The sequence below is a fragment of the Thunnus albacares genome, chromosome 4 (assembly GCF_914725855.1).
Source record: "Thunnus albacares chromosome 4, fThuAlb1.1, whole genome shotgun sequence".
NCBI classification, from domain to species: domain Eukaryota; kingdom Metazoa; phylum Chordata; class Actinopteri; order Scombriformes; family Scombridae; genus Thunnus; species Thunnus albacares.
The window spans coordinates 18,561,133-18,578,343 of NC_058109.1; the positions used below are offsets into that span (position 1 = coordinate 18,561,133).

Here is a 17,211-nt window from a genome sequence, read left to right on the forward strand (position 1 = left end):
ATAGGCCATATAGGTGGTTGCCTAGGGTGCCACCTTGTTTGGTGGGCACTGGTCAACCTCAAAGGAAAAAAATCAATAAATTAATAAATAAAAATTCGCTGGTGGGCGCCCTTCCTCATTTTCTTCTTTCAAATGAACAAATAAAGAAATAAAGAAGGAAATACACTTTGCACCCATGTTCCTCACATTTTTTCATTTTCATCTGCCCTGCACCTTTACTGTGCACACTGAAAGTGGGGGATGGGATACCATTTGATACGCAGCACAGCCCAAGTCCATGACAAGATGTCAAGAGGCAGATATAAACATTTTATTTCATAATGAAAAGGTCAAAACCTTCAGGTGCACAGGGGAGAAAAAGAAAGAAAAGAAAGAAAGAAAGCCCAATATAGAGGTATGTCATTTTATGTTAACATTAAAATGCTGTTTTGTGTGGAATGTTAGATGTTTCATTTGTAGTAGCTTGCTAGCTAAGTAGCAATAAAGCTAATGCTAGTTAAAGATGGTATGATAGCTGCTAGACTCAGATAACGTTACAGATTGAAGGATATGAGACTGAATAGCAAGCCAGAAGCTAGCTATCTGGATAACTGCTCCTCCCTAGAACATAAGACGTGCTGAAATTTCCTTGACCAATATCAGTGATAATGGCTAACTATATCCATAAAAACAGATTTCTGGAATGGGTTTCACCAACTAGGCCTATGTGTAAGCTGGCATGAGCCACTTGGCATCATAGTACATTGTAGTAAGCTAGATCGATATTGAAATATCATATCAATAAATTAGGTCTATACTGGATCACTGCGTTGCAAAACGGCAGCAATTAATGAAAAAAATTATGCTATAGCAGAAAAACTGCTGTTTTACCATTAGTGAGTTATCTGACGTTTCATGATATAGCTACCTACCCTAGGGGCATATTTAGGCCTAGTTGTTACTTAGAGTTATGTTGTAACTTATCTCCATGGTGCAAGCTTCTATTTTGGTAATGCATAAATCACAACTTAGTAATAATTTACGCTATAACTAAGAGTGAATTTACACACAGCTGGTGCAACAGGCTGCAGCAGTTATTTCTCCTGCTCTACAGCTACATGTTTTTCCTTGTAATAGGCTAATGTCTACTCTACTCTGTCTATAACTGTCCAGGTGCACTCAGGAAATATTTGCACTCTCTCTCTCTCCAAGCTGCTGGAGAAGTTATATCAGATCTCCCACCAACACCACTCTCTGAAGCAGGTAAGTTAAGCCAATTATTTGTGTAAATGATAATACACTGCTATGTTGTCGTTATTATATTATTATTATTGTATTATTATTACTATTAATTGTTACAGTTACAATTACTTGTTAAATGTAGGTCTTAGTCAAATTAAATAAAGTGTATTTGTACAGTGCTACTTTATATGCAGTAGAATGACACAAAGGACTTAATGCAAAGGGGTAATTTGGTGGTTGAAATGGTGGTGGTGGTGGTGTGTGTGTGTGTGTGTGTGTGTGTGTGTGGATCCCAAATAAACCTTGGAATGCATTTTTGCACAGAAAGAGTACTGTGGATTTTGTCCCCCATTGCTTACATTGGAAGCACATTAGTAAGGAATCTCTTCATAGTGAGCATGAAGAGAAATAAAGATTACAGCAAACAAAATATGTTGTGAATAATTGAATGAATGAACAATTCACAAGGATGAATGCAATGAAATGTATTGTGGCAATTTGAATGGATTACCTTACCATGGTGAAAGATGGTAAGGTGTGATGATTTTACCACTAGAAGATTAGTTGAACCCTGAGATAAATAATCAAACTTCTCTAAGATTTAATGTAAAAATCAGAGAAACGACACAAAACTCTTGATCATTAGAGCAGAAGAATTGTCAATGGTGTAATGACGCAGAGCCAAGGAACCCAAAAGCATGAACTCAGAAACAGGAGCAGAGTCAAAAATTCTTAGTCCAAACCAGGCAGACAGGCAGATCAGGTAGACAAATCCAAGGGACTAGGCAAAATCTCCAGACCAGGAAACAGACAGGGTAACAGGTAACAGGAGAGCCAACAGATAGATAAAGTAATGCTGGAAAGCTAGGCATACACACTAGACAAGTGTGACAGTCCTTATTTGAAAGCAAAAAGTAATTTTAGTCTTCTTGGAGCAAAACAAAGTCCTAAATTTTCTTTTACATTCCAGAGAGAGATAGCAGTGGGGCCAACAACAGACCCCTACACTTTTGAAATGTTTTCTACCTCAACTCTGAATCTATACTTCAGGCACAACAGTAGGCAATCTAACAAGTTTGCATAGTTCAGAGTTTTCAGCATTAAATGAAAACACAAATACAAATATATCTTTTCATGCATGCATTTATTATCTACTCCATCCTAGATTTTTTTTCATAAAATACATAAAAAAGATGCCACTGATAGGCCAGTAAAACATATGCTCCTGCACATAATTACATGAAAATACCCCACGTGTGATTACACATTCATTGCAGCAGAAAGTGTTGTCACATTTTAGGTTTAAAGTTTGCCTTGAGAGTTGAGTTGTTTTGAGTGTCATCAAATGCTGTACCGTGAGTCACAGTTCATTCACACTCATGCTCTTGCACGCTCACACACGCAAATGCTGAACAGGATGCATATCCTTCGCAGCACTGCATTTTGATATCTCTTTAAACTTTTTTGTTTACACATATTAACAGATGAGATAAAATTCCTGATTTTGTTTTGTCCAGAGTCCATTCATCATATCCATAAATTGATTTTTTGGCAAAAGTTCATAACTTTTTTTGATGGGATCTTTTAAAATCTGGAAGCAATCAGTGAGGAAAATGTCCATAGATTTCCGGAAGTCCTCATATTTAAGACACATGGGATACTTTTGACTTGCTTGTGGACACTGAGGTCTCATCCTCCACCATGCCACCCATTCTGCTCAGCATGCAGTTACGGAACTGAAAAAGGGAGCAAAGAGAGCAAATTCAGAGAGTGAGCATAGAAGATTCAAAATTGAATAAAGTAGAAAAAGCAAATACAACTAGAGAATATTTTGAACCAGCCTGTTTGTTCATCAGCACATAGATGACACAGAGCTAAGCTTTTTGCAAAGAAGGATTGCAGAGGTCAGGGCGGTGAAGGCAGCTCCCTTGTTCATGAAGATCCAGCCAGTGAAAGTGGCAAGTAAGAAGGTATCTGTGTGAAATTTAAGAGGAGAAAATCATGTATTAGTATTTATTTAAATCATCCATTTACCTACTGCATCTACAGTATCTACCAACCTCATTACCTGGACCAGCCAAACAGTGGGGGAGCAGCAAAAGCAAAAGCCATGATCCAGGTGAAAAGGACTCCAGCTCATGCGTGAGTTCCAGTGAACTTGAAGCTTCCCATAGGTTTACAGACAACGATGTATCTCTCAACAGCCAACACTACCAGAGACCAGAGAGCAACTTCACCTGTAGAGAGAAAAAGTAAAAGAAGTTCACACTGGACAAGAAGTCATAACTTATTCTATAATCCCCAAGAAGCCGTTTCAGACCATTAATAAGCTAGGCTGCATCACAGATCCCCTTCTCCCTGGTTCCCTGCAGATGGTGAGAAGATTGCGTACATGTAGGTCAATTCTAACAAACAATGTTATATGCTGGCAGTCTAGCACTCTACAACTTGCATCTCACATAAAATCATGAAGATTACCAGCCTTTATGGTTGTTCCTCGATTGTTTCCCTTACTAATAGAAGGAGAAGAAGTCATGTCGGTGCACACTGGGCCAAACACATGAACTATGATTAATTTACATTAAGGGTAAAACAAGAAAAAATAAAGCTTTAGGCCTATGTGTAACTGTAGTTGGCAGCAATACCTTACTGACCCACTTATAAATCACTTTAACAGCAATTCAATAACAAGACCTTGAAATGAAGGGGATCAAGTGTGATGAATTGGTGTCATGATGTGTCTAGAATGTCAAGAAACCCAGGGAGCAAGACTCAGAGTGGGGGCACATCTCAGTGAGCTTTGGCTTCATCATCCTCCAACGTTAGCTTTGTTGCGGTGGCTGTGGATGTAGCTGCAGTAAGCTTGCAATGGCCGAGAATTTTGATGGTGTTCTCTGAGATTCCTTGTCTTTCCTTGGATGGGTTCAAAATGGCTTGGATATGAATTTAGGCAAGAGGTCAAGCTAGTCGGTCTTGCTTCATGTGAGATTAAATGTGAGGGTATCTGGAGAGTGGACGGAAATATTCGAGAGGCTTGTGTGCCATGATGGGTCGTAGATGGAAGTGGTAGCAATTATCTCTGAGCATTGCAAAAACCAAAGAATGCTTGAAGAGACATTGATAGGTGGGATGGGTTGATGAAAGGGGATAGGTATCCAATGCAAAGGGTTTGGATTCAATGGATGAGGAGGTCTGCCATTGGGTAAGTGTTTTGGTTCAAGTTGAGGTTCCGCTTTTCGTAGGCCTTTGATTAGCATATTGGCATGGGGGTGAGAAATGGAAAGGGCTGGAGCTCTGGAAAGCAGTTGATGAGGAAGTTAATCCTGTTGATATATACCTGGATGGAGGATCTTCTCATTTTGAGAACTGAATAGGCGTAAGTGATAGAGCTGATTAACGATATGATGTCAATGAAAGTAAATGGTACGCTGTGTGAGGTAAGAAAAGCTTAGAGCTGCCCAATCCTGAGTAATATGATGAGGGTTTTAGGAGCAAGACTCTTTACGATGGCTTCTTGTGATGCGGTGATCAGGTGGAAAAGCTGAGGGTTCAAATGAAGGTGGTGGCTGAAAATGGAGCTTAGAGTTAAATCCTCTAAGCTCCATTTTCAGCCACCACCTTCATTTTCTGAAATGAGAAAAGGGGGAGGGAGTCAGCAATAGTATTTGGTAGCCTAGAATGGGCGGCGCAGATGATGTATTGGTGTTGGGCTGAGATTAAGGTGAGTTTGTGTATAAACTGCATGATATTGAGTGACAGTGAACAACCTTTGTTTATTATATCAACGACAATGTTGCAGGACATTATGCTTTCTTTTCTTTAATTCCACTGAACCCTCTTCGAATTCCAGAGACATAGAGGTGAGTGTCTCACCCAAGAGATGAACTAACCTTTCCAACTCCCCCAGTGGGGTTTACCAGTGACACTCGCCAGACCAACCCTGGTGCTTTCAAAAACCCTTCCTAAGAAACCATGACTGACAAAATAAAAATTAACAACTGGACTAAATGCATTTAAATGACCTTTGGGTCATTTGGACCAAAGAAAAGACAAGACAGCTCCACGTTCAACATGGACAGAGACTTCTCTTTTGGACCTCGCTTATCTCCACAGAGACTGCAATAAATCCTAGAAGTGCATTACTAAGTGATTTCTCACTGGTAAAGCTCCTATTTCAGCCAAAGTTTAATTCAATGCTAATTGAAGACCTGATAATTACTTTAAACAGATAATGTTGCTTAGCCTAAGATTGCAAGAATAATGATTTAACTTTGATAGCTGTGTAATAATCCATTGGTGGAATATTAAAATTCAGGGATAACATTTTTCAGCTTATAACAACACTGCCACCTACTGACTATTTGAATGTCCTTCCATTTTGGGTATCATCTCAAATCACGTACTTCACATTACTATTGCCACTGAGTTATAGTCATATTATCATTTAAAGATCTAGTAATTTGTGTGTTCTATTATTTTCTTTATCATGTATTATTAAGACGTTTAGCTATTAAAAGTTCTATATGTAAGAATCAGAAATTCCCTCTTATTAGTGACACCGGTGGCCGTTAAGTGAGCTGCAGTTATCATCCTGTTGCTTGCGCACGTAGTCTATTGGCTCAAACAGCAGAATAAATAGCACATAATAATATCCAATGCTGGAAACTAAACCTGTGTTTCAGGTTGTCCTAATTTTTGATCATTTTGTCTGCTCAGTTATTTATCTGCTGCCTGGTCCTGATCACCAGAAATAAATATTTTCAAAGTTAAAGTGTGAATTGCACTCTATAAATGCTCATACCATTTTATTGCATTTAAAACATTGTACCAATATAGTAACTGTAATATTAGTGATTGAATATTCCGGATTAAATCCCTCTACAAGCTCCTACAATAAGTCACTCACAACCAGTTAATCCCCCGGCTTTATGGATACTTAACGTGTGTGTAAAGGCCACGGCTGGAGTCCGATGAGCTCTTCAAAGACGGTCTGCCTGAGAGGGTCAACATAGGATTCAACAAGTCCACTGACTTCTGTCACAGGTCTAAGAGTCTAAGAAAAAAAATCCCACATACCTTCATGGCTTGAAATAGAAGTTAAAAGGCACAATTATGTGCTGTAATTACAACAGCATGACATTTCCAGGTTACCAGTGTACATTAATTTGCTGGTCACAATGTTTTTACAAATTCATTTACCCAAAGAAAAACTATTTAAATCAGTATATGTATGATACAGAATTAGATAGAAGGAAGAATGTACAGAGCTGAACATGTCTTCATAGTGTTAGTTCATGGACTTAAAAAATAGCCTGTCAATCAGTTCAGCAGTGCTGGCAGGTTCAAACCAGGACTGCAATTAATAATATATTATTTTGGATATTGATTAATCTGCTGATAATTTCTTGATTAATCGATTATTGTTTTCTCTATAAAATGCCTGTCATAATATCTTAAAGCCCAAAGTGACTGCTTCAAATGTCTTGATTTTTGCCTTTTCTAGATCTAGTTGGTAGAAAATTTCTTTGTAAAAATCTTTGAAAAATGCTTAATTTATGCATGCTCATTTGTTTCTGGGTGTATAAATAAATGATCCTGAAGTTCAATTTGTCACTCAGTGTTTTGTATTATACTTGGACCAGTCACAAAGTTGGGAGGTAGCATAAGCTAGAAACATGATCTGGGTGAAGACAATGCAGCTCCTGCCTCATCTGCAGTGAGCCCGAAGCTTCACATGACTTAACACACCACAATATACTGTATCTCCCAACAGCCAGCATTAACAATAAACAGACATCACCTTGGATAGGGGGAAGAGGAACAACATCTGAAATCTGTTTTAAAAAAAACTCAAACTATTAGTTATTAGATGCTTTTCTTTTCATTGTTCCAAAATCTAGATTAAGATACAAAAATAGTAGCCGCAGAATAGTTGTTGTAGAAGCAGTAGTCGTAGAAGTAGTAGTAGCAATAGTCATAATAGTTGTAGTAGTATCATGTATTATGTGTAGTATTTTATCTTTAGTGTAAGTAATGTACCATAGGTTTAACAGAGAAACATATTTTTTGCATATAGTGCCATATAGTGAAGTAGCTTTTTCTCCTATGAAATTATGCATAGATGATTAAGTAGTCCCTGTTAGGTAGAATGGATCCCTCAGTCCATTGCATTCTAAGATGTGTGACTGTTTCTCAACAGTCACTGTTTACTTCAGCTAATCTGCAACTGATCCTCAAAACAAATTAACTGGTTTATCCCAACGTTTTTTTTCAGAAGTATTTTTTTGTTTCACCTTCACTGAATGTAATGGCAAGATAGAGTGGAGACAACTAATGTCTCTCATAAAAACATGTTCATAATACATTAAAGGACTTTTCGCAGCAGTATGGATTAACACGCAAAGAAAACTTCAACCATACTAAAAGTCACTGAGTTAAAAACGGACCTAGTGTCGGTCAACACTAGTGTGGCAGCAATGCAATACTGGGTTAACTTTACCCAGTGAAAACTTGAGATAAAATATACAGCTATTCTATTGAGGTGCTGGACCGTAGGCCAAAATGGAAAAGCTGCACACTCATATCTCAGATGTATTTATTTCAACAAATGATCAACATTTCGGCAAACTGCCTTCTTTACCCAGTGCCTATGGGTAGTGAATCACCCAAGACAAGGGGTTGTTTTGATCCAGTAACTCAAAAGTAATATGATAAATAACACTAACACAACACATCCCATTATATCAATATTAATCCACACTGGATCACTTTTTAACTCAGTGATTTTGGAAATGAGAATCTCCAAATATGCAAAGGCCGTCTCTGATATTTTCCTTTGCACTTTACCTCCAAGTGTGGCCACAAATCCCTCGGTAGTACAGGCAGTTCATTGAGAAGGATGGTGAATCCAAAACAGCTCATCATCTGTCCAACCACAGATCAGGATGTAGCAGAGAGGTTGCTGTAGTTTCTTGGTCCAGAACAATGGTAGACCACTGTTGGTAGATCTAGTGCAGATCAGGCCAAACATGTAGAGATCTACCACCCCTGCTCCAGATGGACAGGAGAATGTAGAATTTCTGCTCCGCGATATTCTTAGCATCATTAAGTGGATGGACAGTATGAGCTTGTTTGGACGTGTGGACTCATCCGCGGCTTAACTTAATTATAGTATCTTATTTTATAAATGGTTACAGCCTTAAATTAGGGAAACTAGATTTCAGGCTGGGTGAGATGACCTTTACACCGGATAGTGTACTAAGTACTCCGCATAATTTGTTTAGTGATAAGGCAGGTAATGAGGGTGCCAACTGTGACACACTCAGTGTGCTAAGGCTGAACAGTCTTATCTGATGACTTTTTGTCAAAGTCATCAGTTTAATTATCAAACATTTCTTTTAGACCACACATTTATTCATGTGCTGTTGACAAATCCAGATACAGATTTATTAAGAAAATTAAATAGAAATAAAAGAAGAAATGAATTGATTCCTATCATGTAGTCATCTTAACATGGTGCATATCTTCACACATTTCTCACATCCTGAAGTGAATTGAAGTTACTTTGGTGTAAATTCTGCATTATGTTGCATTTCTATCAGTCATAGCATGGATGTCTATTAGCCAGTATTAGCAGAAGTCAGCCTCTCTGTAACATAAACTGAAGGTATGAATGAATACAGTATGAATGTACATGTAGATTTGTCTTGCAGTAAATTCAAAATTGGCTCATCATCAGTAAAACCGAATATTTCAGTTCACATAGTCACATAACGCCAAAACACAACAGAAACAGTTAGTCAGATAGTAGTTAACAGTATTTACACAGGTATTATAATAATGGTATTGCATCTCCAGTCTACCACCACCGGTGTGGCCAAACCAGTATAATCATTTTATCACTTGGTTTGGTTGGTTCAGTCATTATCTGTCTTCCTTTGACTGGGACAATGATTCTTTTTTTATATAAATGACCTCTGTTCAATTACACAAGATACATTATCGTAAGCCATTTTCTCATTTGGATTCTGGACAATGTCCAGAGAATCATTGTCCAGAGTTGTCCTTTCACATAAGTAGCACATAACCTTCCGTGTCAGATGTCAACCAGAGTTTTGGCAAGGGTTGGCACCTGGGGAGAGTGTGCGCTAGGCAGGACATGATGCAAAAAGTAAGGTTTTGTTTACAGCATCCGAGGCTTTTTTTCAATCTGGTGGTTGTGGTTGAGAGCTGAGCTGAGCTGCTGCTGTTCCAATTCCAAAGAATGATTATACTGCATCCTCCTGTCCTTGGAAGTTTGTACTCCCGAGTTGGACTTGCCAAGTCCTAATATCTAAGAATTTACGTCCGAACTTGACATACTTGGTATTGAGAAAAGCCCCCCGTTGTGCCAGTCGCATGATACAAATGTCATCAACACGCCCACTCACTCTCTGTGAATTCAATGACCTGTTCTATTCACACACAGGCTCAATCAGAGCTGGCAGGTTAAGGTCCGAAGAATAAAACATTTTTAGAATAGAAAAAAACTGTTTACATAGAGTAGTAATACAAGATATAAATATTCAACACAATGTATTTAAGTGATCAAGGCGAGAAAGTGAGGAAAGACTGACACTTTCCTGTCCTTTTTATTAAAATTAAGATAGAAAAAAAACTTTATATAGAGTGGTAACACAAGATATGTCTCAGGACACGTACGGCACAAGTCACATGAGAACACACATGTGCACTTTGTCCTTGTCTAGATTTGAAGAATGCATTCATACAGTACTGTATCTGTTGCCCTCTCATTTGTCCAAACACATCATCACATGCATTCATGTTCTCAAAGTAGCCTATAATATGCTTATAATAAACTTAATAGATATAATTTTAAAAAATCCTCAAGATTCCAGCTTTTATTTGCATGTTTAGAATAACTTGAGTGTTGATGAGCCCTTTTGGCTCAATGTAATACCTATCCTTAAATAAGGATTAAGAGCATTCCGCCGGACCTGGAAAGTGGAGCAAATTACATAGGGTCATAGCCTCCTTATCCGGTGTTAGGATTTATTACAGACCTCTTTTAACTTCTGCACTACCTCACAATCCTGTAATCTCATTTGGCATTTTGAAAATAGGTTTAGTGGTGAGGTATAAAAATGACACTCCACAACTGTAACTGTCGTGTCAATCAGCACCACTGAGTTCTTTTGGTGAAGGAGCTCGATAGAACAGCAGAGAATCAAACATGGCTTGGGATGGAGGAATTGAGCCTAATGGCACAGAGGGAAAGAACTTCTACATCCCCATGTCCAACAGGACTGGGATTGTTAGAAGTCCTTTTGAATACCCACAGTACTATCTGGCAGATCCCATCATGTACAAGCTTCTAGCTTTCTACATGTTCTTCTTGATCTGCACTGGAACTCCCATCAACGGTCTGACATTGCTGGTCACGTTTCAGAACAAGAAGCTCCAGCAACCTCTCAACTACATCTTGGTCAACTTGGCTGTGGCTGGACTGATCATGTGCGCCTTCGGATTCACCATCACTATCACATCTGCTATTAATGGCTACTTTATTCTCGGAGCCACTGCCTGCGCTGTTGAGGGATTCATGGCCACACTTGGAGGTATAAAGTCAACTTTATTCTCTTACTCCTTCCTCAGTACTTTTAGAGAGCCAGACATCTTACAAAGTGACAAACAGTTCACTTGTGAAGCTTAAATCTGATTCAAGTCAACTTTTTCTCTTTGCAGGTGAAGTTGCTCTCTGGTCTCTGGTAGTGTTGGCTATTGAGAGATACATTGTTGTCTGTAAACCCATGGGAAGCTTCAAGTTCTCTGGAAGTCACGCAGCAGCTGGAGTTGTTTTCACCTGGATCATGGCTTTTGCTTGTGCTGCTCCCCCACTGTTTGGCTGGTCAAGGTAAATCTGCATTTTTATTTGTCATTTCTGTTTAACATGTCTTTAAATATTTAAGTAATTATTTTTAAGAGGTATATGGATAAGGAGGGGTTGTGTTAACTGTTTAAATTTTATTTTATTGACACCAGCTGGATATTTTGGTTATACATAGAACATGGATAGCTGTTTATAAATTGTATTTATGAATTTATGGATGAGTAAATATTTTAAGTCCATTAAAATGACAGCAAAGCAAATGTTAATCTCCCATGTAGTCACGAGTTTGGTAGATACTGTAGATGCAGTAGGTAAATGGCTAATTTAAGAAAACATTGATACATTTCTACATGATTTCTTCCTCTTAAATCTCACACAGGTACCTTCCTGAGGGCATGCAGTGCTCCTGCGGACCAGACTACTACACTCTGGCCCCTGGCTTCAACAATGAATCATACGTCATTTACATGTTTGTCGTCCACTTCTTTGTTCCCGTCTTCCTGATCTTCTTCACTTATGGCAGCCTTGTGCTGACAGTCAAAGCTGTAAGTAAAGTTTAAACTCATGGGATATTTCAATTATAGCTAAAACTGAAATAAATGCCAAATTGTCTGTGCTGTGAATTCTGATGATGTTTTGGTATCTTAAACACTTTAGGCAGCAGCCCAGCAGCAGGAGTCAGAATCCACCCAGAAGGCCGAGAGGGAAGTGACACGTATGTGCATCTTGATGGTCATTGGCTTCCTGGTAGCTTGGACACCATATGCCACTTTCGCTGGCTGGATCTTCCTGAACAAGGGAGCTGCCTTCACTGCCCTGACCGCTGCAATCCCCGCCTTCTTTGCAAAGAGCTCAGCTCTGTATAATCCTGTCATCTATGTGCTGATGAACAAACAGGTTAGTTCATATGAAGTTCTTATCTTCATTTTTCAGTGTTTGTACCCACCATGGTGAATATTACATGCTTGTTATTTCAATATCTTTTTTACTTTCTTTTCCAGTTCCGTAACTGCATGCTGAGCAGTATTGGAATGGGCGGCATGGTAGAGGATGAGACCTCAGTTTCTGCCAGCAAGACAGAAGTGTCCTCTGTGTCTCAAGGATAAATTCATCACTACTCCGGACATCCTCCTTCCTAATGTCATCAGACATTTTTATACACCTACCATTTTGCTTTCTTTCGTCTCTTTGATCTGGAATAATCCTCAATGTGGACTGAGTGAAGTTTGGGGATGTCTTAATCACTCAACCAGTGATGAACGGCTCCAGGAACAAACTCATGAACTGAATTTTTCTCACTTTTTATTTGAAGGATGCTGGATGGCATTTGTCATGTCAAATGTGAATTTGAAATCAATGCAAATGATGTAAGATTTCTGAATATATGTATGTGGATGCTCATTTTGACTCTCTTTAGCAACAGAGGCAAAGCTATCCCTGAAATGTTTGAGTTTTGGCACCATTGAATCTACATTACATCCTGAAAGAACATACAGTTTGAATGCCACAGTACCTCCTAAAGATGTTTTTTTCTTACATCAGTGGGGACACATTTTATACTGTTTTCAAAATGAGAAACTGCATACAATGTGAAACTATTTGTCACTTGCTGAGTTGACCATCATGAATTGTAAACACTGTATATAAAAATATAGCATAGATAAATAAATGCATGCATGGAAACGTTGTTATATCCAGTTCTTTCCAAACATAGTGCCATGAAAAAGGACATCAGCAGGTGTTAAAGTGGGATTTGGCAAGTGGGGGAACCCTAAGATCCAGTGTATTGGTGTAGTGGTGCAGTGGGGGAAAATGACTCAACTCAAAATAACTCAAAATAACTAATTTTCTTTCTGGACAGGCTATTTGATCAGTTGACCTTCTTTTAAGCACCCATTTCTTGCTGCTACTCTGGGCTTAACTGCATTTGAATTAACCAGATAACTTTTACAACACATCATGCACATATCCACTGTCTGAAAATCTAAAATGAATGACATTACTTATGCAAGCTTTGTATTTTACCATTATCACACATTAACATTTATAATGTACTTTCTAATTGGGACTCATCACAATTTGAGGGCACTTACACCCCCTTATACTAGCAGCGGGATCAGTGTGGCAGAGTTAAAATCATTGTCCCACCCACACTGACAGCAAATGCAGACAGACCAGGGGGAAAAAGGGCCCTTGTAGGGGATTCCTAACAGTCACTGCCAGCACCGCCAGTCGGGGTGATAAGTGTGCCCGAGCTATCTCCCTGGCCAGTGCTGCTTGTAATGTCAGTCAGGACATTTCAGCTACCATAACAGTAACTTGCAAGACAGATAGCCAAGTTTTACATAGAACATCTTGTGTGTTTGGTGATATTTATTGAGCTCTGTTTGAAACATTGCATTTGAAATAACCTACTCCTTCAGGAGAAAGCAAATCTGTTTAGGCTCGCTCCCCTTCTGTAGCTAACTGGATGCTGAAGTACAACGTGTAAGTTTATCGACATATGCACGCATGAACCCACAGAAGGGAAGTGATGAGAACAGAAAAAGGATGCGTGTGGGGGTGGGGCTGTAGGGTGACATTACGTTCTGATTTGTTGAGTGAGTATCTCGATGGCATCAGCTGGAAGGAATGCCGGGCTGCAGCACACGAAAAATTAACTTGCTTGACATTATTATGTATGAAACTGCCAATCAGATTTATTTACTTACTAATAGAAGGTGCCAGAATGCCATTCCAGATCGTTCTGGCCCACTTTAACCTCTGGGCATCTGTATTATAAAGTTGCACCGCTTTATTTATCAGCAGGGATTTAATGAATCTCACAGAAAAGCTTATCTGGCATCCATTCTGTCTACAGAGGGTGTCAGAGCCCACAGAAGGCACCTGTGATTGTTCTTTCTGAACCATTCTTATTATACACTACAGCAGACCACCTAACTAATTAGTTTGCTTCTGTAGAACCTCTTTGGTGAGATCAGCGCAAGCAGCAAAGCTGTCTTGAATGACAACGCCTTTAGAGAGGAGCGCTCCAGAGGACCCTTCACCAGAGCCTCATGCACCAGTGGCAGTTCCCATTAGGGGGTGGAGGCATGCATCTCTGGGCATTGCTGGAGGTGGCGAAAGACTTGTCTGTCGCCAAAAATCCTCTTGACAAGAAGAAACAGCTGCTGCATACACTTTAATAGTGGCATGAAACAGCCCCCTATCCAACAAACACTGCAAAAAGGAGAGATTAGAACTGACTGCACACGTCAGGGGATCTAACCTCCTTTCCTTGCACCAGTGTTGGAATCTTAACCACTTTGCCCTATAACAGGCAGTGGTGTTTGTCTGTATGACCTGTACAGACAGTCCAGCCTGCATCACCCTGTCCCTCTCAGAAGCCAAGCCTGGAGAGGTTGGCTCAGAGTGTGCAACATGCCTATCACCCCCGCTTTTCTGAGACAGAGCCCCCCAATACTGGGTGATGGTCCAGGGCTAGTCATCTCTGCATATAATGGCACCAAGGGGTGACCTGGGTCTACACACTGCCACACCTCCACACACTGCCAGGTGAGACAAAAACCACCTGAGCTGGGGCATCATCACACTGTGGGCCGAGCGGGAACTCACGGGCGGGGCCAGCGGGGCATACACCACTGTGCGTATTCAGCGGGCTGCACAACGCAGAAGCAAACCCGGAAGCTAGAAACGTTTTTTGGCGTATGTGCCAGCCAAGCAATTCTTATTGGACTGAATGGGCACCATTTTCAGTCCAGTATCCAGCTCTTATAATACATCCATGGATAGAGCATATTTTCACTATATATATTAATCAATGCTCTCTCACAATATATTTTAAGGAGCACAGAAATATGTTGCGCTCAAATGTTCTAAATGTACTTGAAATATCCTATCCTGTCTTTATTGGCAAAATATATTAATATATTAACATATTAAGATATTTGACCCTGCTTCTCAGTAGCTCTCAAAATAACCACACGCAGTGCTGAGAACATGTATAGGAGGATGCAAATAAAAACGTACAGTTAAACCTAAATAATATTCTACAGTAATAAGCATATAATAATATAACATTATATTCAATAATGTATATACAGGTCAGACTGTTACTGTATACAGCTTATACTGTACAGGGTTGTGGCACCGGTAGAAAAGTGACGATTACAAGCAAACTCACACTCACTTTGTGTCTGTTTGTTTTGGCATACAGTGCTCTGTAGCACCCTCCAGAGGGGAGAAGATGGAATAGACTCTATTAAATTTATGAGGGGACTGCAATAATTTTTCCTGCCTGTCTCCTGACTCAGGGGTGTACAATCCCTGGACGTTGGACAAGTTCACAAGAGTGATATTTTCTGAAGATCCTAACTGTCTGTTGCAGCCTGATCCTGTCCTGTTTTGGTGGTCGATTCAAAGCAGACTGCAATTGATGTAAAGAGAATAGATTCAGAGATTGCTGAGTAAATCTGGGTCAACATTTCTTATCTGCAAGTGGAGCTTTTGTCAACTGATGCAGGAAGTACACCCTCTACTGGGCCTTTTTATGTATGTGCTGTGGATATATGCAATGGCATCATTTTGGTTATTTGTTACATGTCCCAAGTGATAATTATTCAGATAACCATCAGGTCCAGCATAAATGTTATGACACATGATTCTGAGATAATCTTTGTACTGTTTCTTTTCTTAGACTAGATATTGTTAAGGTCAGTGTGAGGTCAGTTAACCTCACACTGTACTGTACTGTACTGTACTTTTTTTTTACTCTAGGGTAGGTAATCTACTCATTAATGGTTTGTAATCAGTTGTGTTTACACATTTTCATTGCTCTTGTGAATCTATTTAATGTTTAGCTCTTCATATAAAGTGGACATTTGCCTCATAATGTGCTGTATTTTTTGTATTGATACAGTCTCCATATACCCAGCCAACTTTTAGTAGTAGGGGAAATTATTCCCTGAATATACTGTTGTACCACTATACAGGGTTGACAGCTTTTAAGTTTGGGACATATTGTTCTTGTTAGAGTTGCAATGATTAGTCAATTGATCAATTAGTTGATACACAGAATATTAATGGGCACCTATTTTGATAATTGATTATCATTTTAGTCATTTTTTAGGGAAAATTACTAAACATTTGCTGCTTTCAGCTTCTCAGATATGATGATTAAATGCTTTCTTTTGTCATATGTGATAGTAAACTGAACATCTCTGTTTTGGACTGTTATTTGGACAAAACAAGACATCTGAAGAAGTCACCTTTGACTCTGAGAAATTATAACAGCATTTTTTTCCGTATATATTTGTCTTTGGATAGTTTTGTACATCTGGATACCCTGAAAGCAATAAATAAGAAAATACCACATAGGGGTGGGCAACATGATGATATATTTTTGTGATGCAATATAAATGTATCAACCATCTAAGATGTTGCCAGCTTTGTCTTTAACATCTCTGGGTGTATTATGCCATTGTGGGCCATTTTTATATAATATATTCTTATGTGATTTCTGCATCAATATAATGGAGTTTGATCAACAGAAAACAGACATTCCTGTCTGGTTATTAAAAATTTGGCAATTAATTTTCTAGAAAATGCTTCATTGAAAATCATTCACTATATCTATATATCTATATAGAAGATTTTGTCCATATCATACTGCCATACTACCATATTACTCTTTTAAGCTCTTGAGAAGGCACACTTTTGCCGTCATGTTATCTAACTGTTATCTAACTGGGTCTGCGCCCCATAGCCATCATTCTAAAGTGCTCCTGCTTGTTAAAGTCATTGTACTTTTTATAAGGTTATCTAATGTTTATGAGGATATTTTGTAAAGTAGAGCATGTCTCTTTTTTAGGTTTGAGTCTCTGACTTCACAAAGATGGACGGTCTCCACCATGGATGTATTGCATCCACCTCCTACCTCTATGCAAAAGTGAATCCACAATATTACCTTTTCGGGAGCTGACATCATTTGGAGCCAGAGTCTGCACAGTAGAGTAGAACATGCCCCCTGAGCCATCCTGCCTGTCTGACGAAGGTTTGAGAGCGGCTGTCACAACTGTCAATCGTGACAGACATACATAGAT

At 39.1% G+C, this 17,211-nt stretch overlaps 1 protein-coding gene across 3 annotated transcripts; it reads left to right on the top strand.

Moving 5' to 3' along the window:
* The first annotated feature begins 224 nt into the window (after positions 1–224).
* LOC122980093 (green-sensitive opsin-like) lies at positions 225–12,793 on the top strand. Of its 3 annotated transcripts, XM_044347800.1 has the most exons (7): positions 225–394; positions 1,153–1,242; positions 10,670–10,838; positions 10,966–11,134; positions 11,490–11,655; positions 11,768–12,007; positions 12,112–12,793. In XM_044347800.1, exons 1-7 carry the CDS (start codon positions 278–280, stop codon positions 12,214–12,216), a joined length of 1,056 nt encoding a protein of 351 aa, XP_044203735.1. In that variant the 5' UTR covers positions 225–277; the 3' UTR covers positions 12,217–12,793. The 3 variants fall into 3 exon arrangements, with proteins under 3 accessions (XP_044203735.1, XP_044203736.1, XP_044203734.1); XM_044347801.1 differs by lacking the exon at positions 1,153–1,242 and having other exon boundaries at positions 228–394; XM_044347799.1 differs by lacking the exons at positions 225–394; positions 1,153–1,242 and having other exon boundaries at positions 10,373–10,838.
* Positions 12,794–17,211: the final 4,418 nt, after the last annotated feature.